This window comes from Cebus imitator, unplaced genomic scaffold (assembly GCF_001604975.1).
Source record: "Cebus imitator isolate Cc_AM_T3 unplaced genomic scaffold, Cebus_imitator-1.0 Scaffold385, whole genome shotgun sequence".
NCBI lineage: Eukaryota > Metazoa > Chordata > Mammalia > Primates > Cebidae > Cebus > Cebus imitator.
The window spans coordinates 2623890-2625380 of record NW_016107700.1 but is presented as its reverse complement, the minus strand read 5'-3'; the positions used below and the strand labels follow the sequence as shown (position 1 = coordinate 2625380).

At 40.9% G+C, this 1491-nt stretch overlaps 1 protein-coding gene and 1 long non-coding RNA gene across 2 annotated transcripts in view; both read left to right on the top strand.

Annotated features, from left to right (window-relative positions):
• Positions 1 to 559, top strand: part of LOC119468136 — a 2336-nt gene extending 1777 nt beyond the window's left edge. Inside the window, exon 2 of the long non-coding RNA XR_005196771.1 lies at positions 23 to 559. This is a non-coding gene — a long non-coding RNA (uncharacterized LOC119468136). The remainder of the gene's footprint in view (positions 1 to 22) is intronic.
• Positions 1 to 1491, top strand: part of NDUFS5 (NADH:ubiquinone oxidoreductase subunit S5) — a 10451-nt gene extending 8960 nt beyond the window's left edge. Inside the window, exon 3 of the mRNA XM_017508027.2 lies at positions 1271 to 1491. Within this exon, the coding sequence (XP_017363516.1) occupies positions 1271 to 1375 (105 nt within the window). The 3' untranslated portion in view covers positions 1376 to 1491. The remainder of the gene's footprint in view (positions 1 to 1270) is intronic.

Here is a 1491-nt window from a genome sequence, read left to right as displayed (position 1 = left end):
AAAAAAAAAAAAAAAAAATAAGGTGATAATAAGTACAGTGAGAATAAACAGGAAAAGGATAGAAAGTGCTATGGGCCGGAGCTAATGGATGCTACTTTAAATAGGGTAGTTAGAGAAGAGTTTAGCAAAAGAAGATGGAGCAGAGACGTAAAGAAAGTGAGCCACATGGATATGAGGGAAGACAGTTCCATGCAGAGGAAACAGCAAGTGCAAAGGTCCCTGAGCTGACTGGAGGGAGCTAGGGGAATACTAAGAGATGAAGTCGCAGGAGTAGGCCTTGTAAGACATTATAAGGATTCATCTTTTTGCCTCAGTAAGATAGAAAGCCATTGGAGGGTTGAGGAATATTGAGCAGAGGAATAATGTGATCAGGATTAGTAAATTTTCTGTGTCACAGAATCCGGGGACCAGTCCTTTGTTGTGGCTTTGACACACTTGTGTAACATAACTTTGGTTTGTTGGGAAGCAACCAATGCTCTATCTGAGGAGAAGAGACAGAATTCAGGACTCAGCGGTGACTAGTGGCTGAGTAAGAATCAGGCCTTTACTTCCATATGGGAAAAAGAAATCTCATATTGGCTATTTCTGCTTCATTCATATCCATTGCATAGTTAGCAGCAGCAGTACCACTTTCACATAGAGAGGTCTAGAATATGTAAGTGCTGAGGTTGTCTTAACTTTATTTATTTATTTATTTATTTAGAGACAAAGTCTTGCTCTGTCACCCAGGCTTGAGTGCAGTGATGCAATCTTGGCTTACTGCAATCTCTGCCTCCCAAGTTCAAGGGATTCCCCTGCCTCAGCCTCCTGAGTAGCTGGGATTACAGATGTGCACCACCATGCCTGGCTAATTTTTGTATTTTTAGTAGAGTCAGGGTTTCACCATGTTGGCCAGCCTGGTCTCAAACTCCTGACCTCGGGTGATCCGCCCGCCTCAGCCTCCCAAAGTGCTGAGATTAAACTTTTAATATTTTAAAAGACCTTAGTATACATAAATATGCCTCTTAAAGGTTTTGCAAATATCTGTATTACTATATATATATTAATAATAGTTGTTTTCAGAGAGGTTATGTATACTAAAAATTTGTTTAAAAGCTTGGGAAGTGATTTCACGTTAATCTTTTAAATGTGGGCTTCATTTCAGAGGCCCTGTGAGATGAAAGGTTTTCTGTAATTTAAAAATGAAACCAAAATTCATCTCCGTTTTTCCAGTTCACACTTTCTGGCCTATATCTCCTTTCTCAGTTTAATTGCTGTTTTCCTTTGACAGATGAGACGTATGGATGCCATCTGGAGGCAACGGGAAAAACTGATGAAGGAAGGGAAGTACACCCCTCCACCTCACCACATGGGCAAGGGGGAGCCTCGGCCCTGAGCAGACACAGCTACTGATATCTGGAGGCCGATTTTCATGTTCTCTTTTCTCCACTGGAAAGGTTTATGGAAAACCTCCTTGTCAAAGTGTTTAAAAATAAAGTATTGCTCCATCCT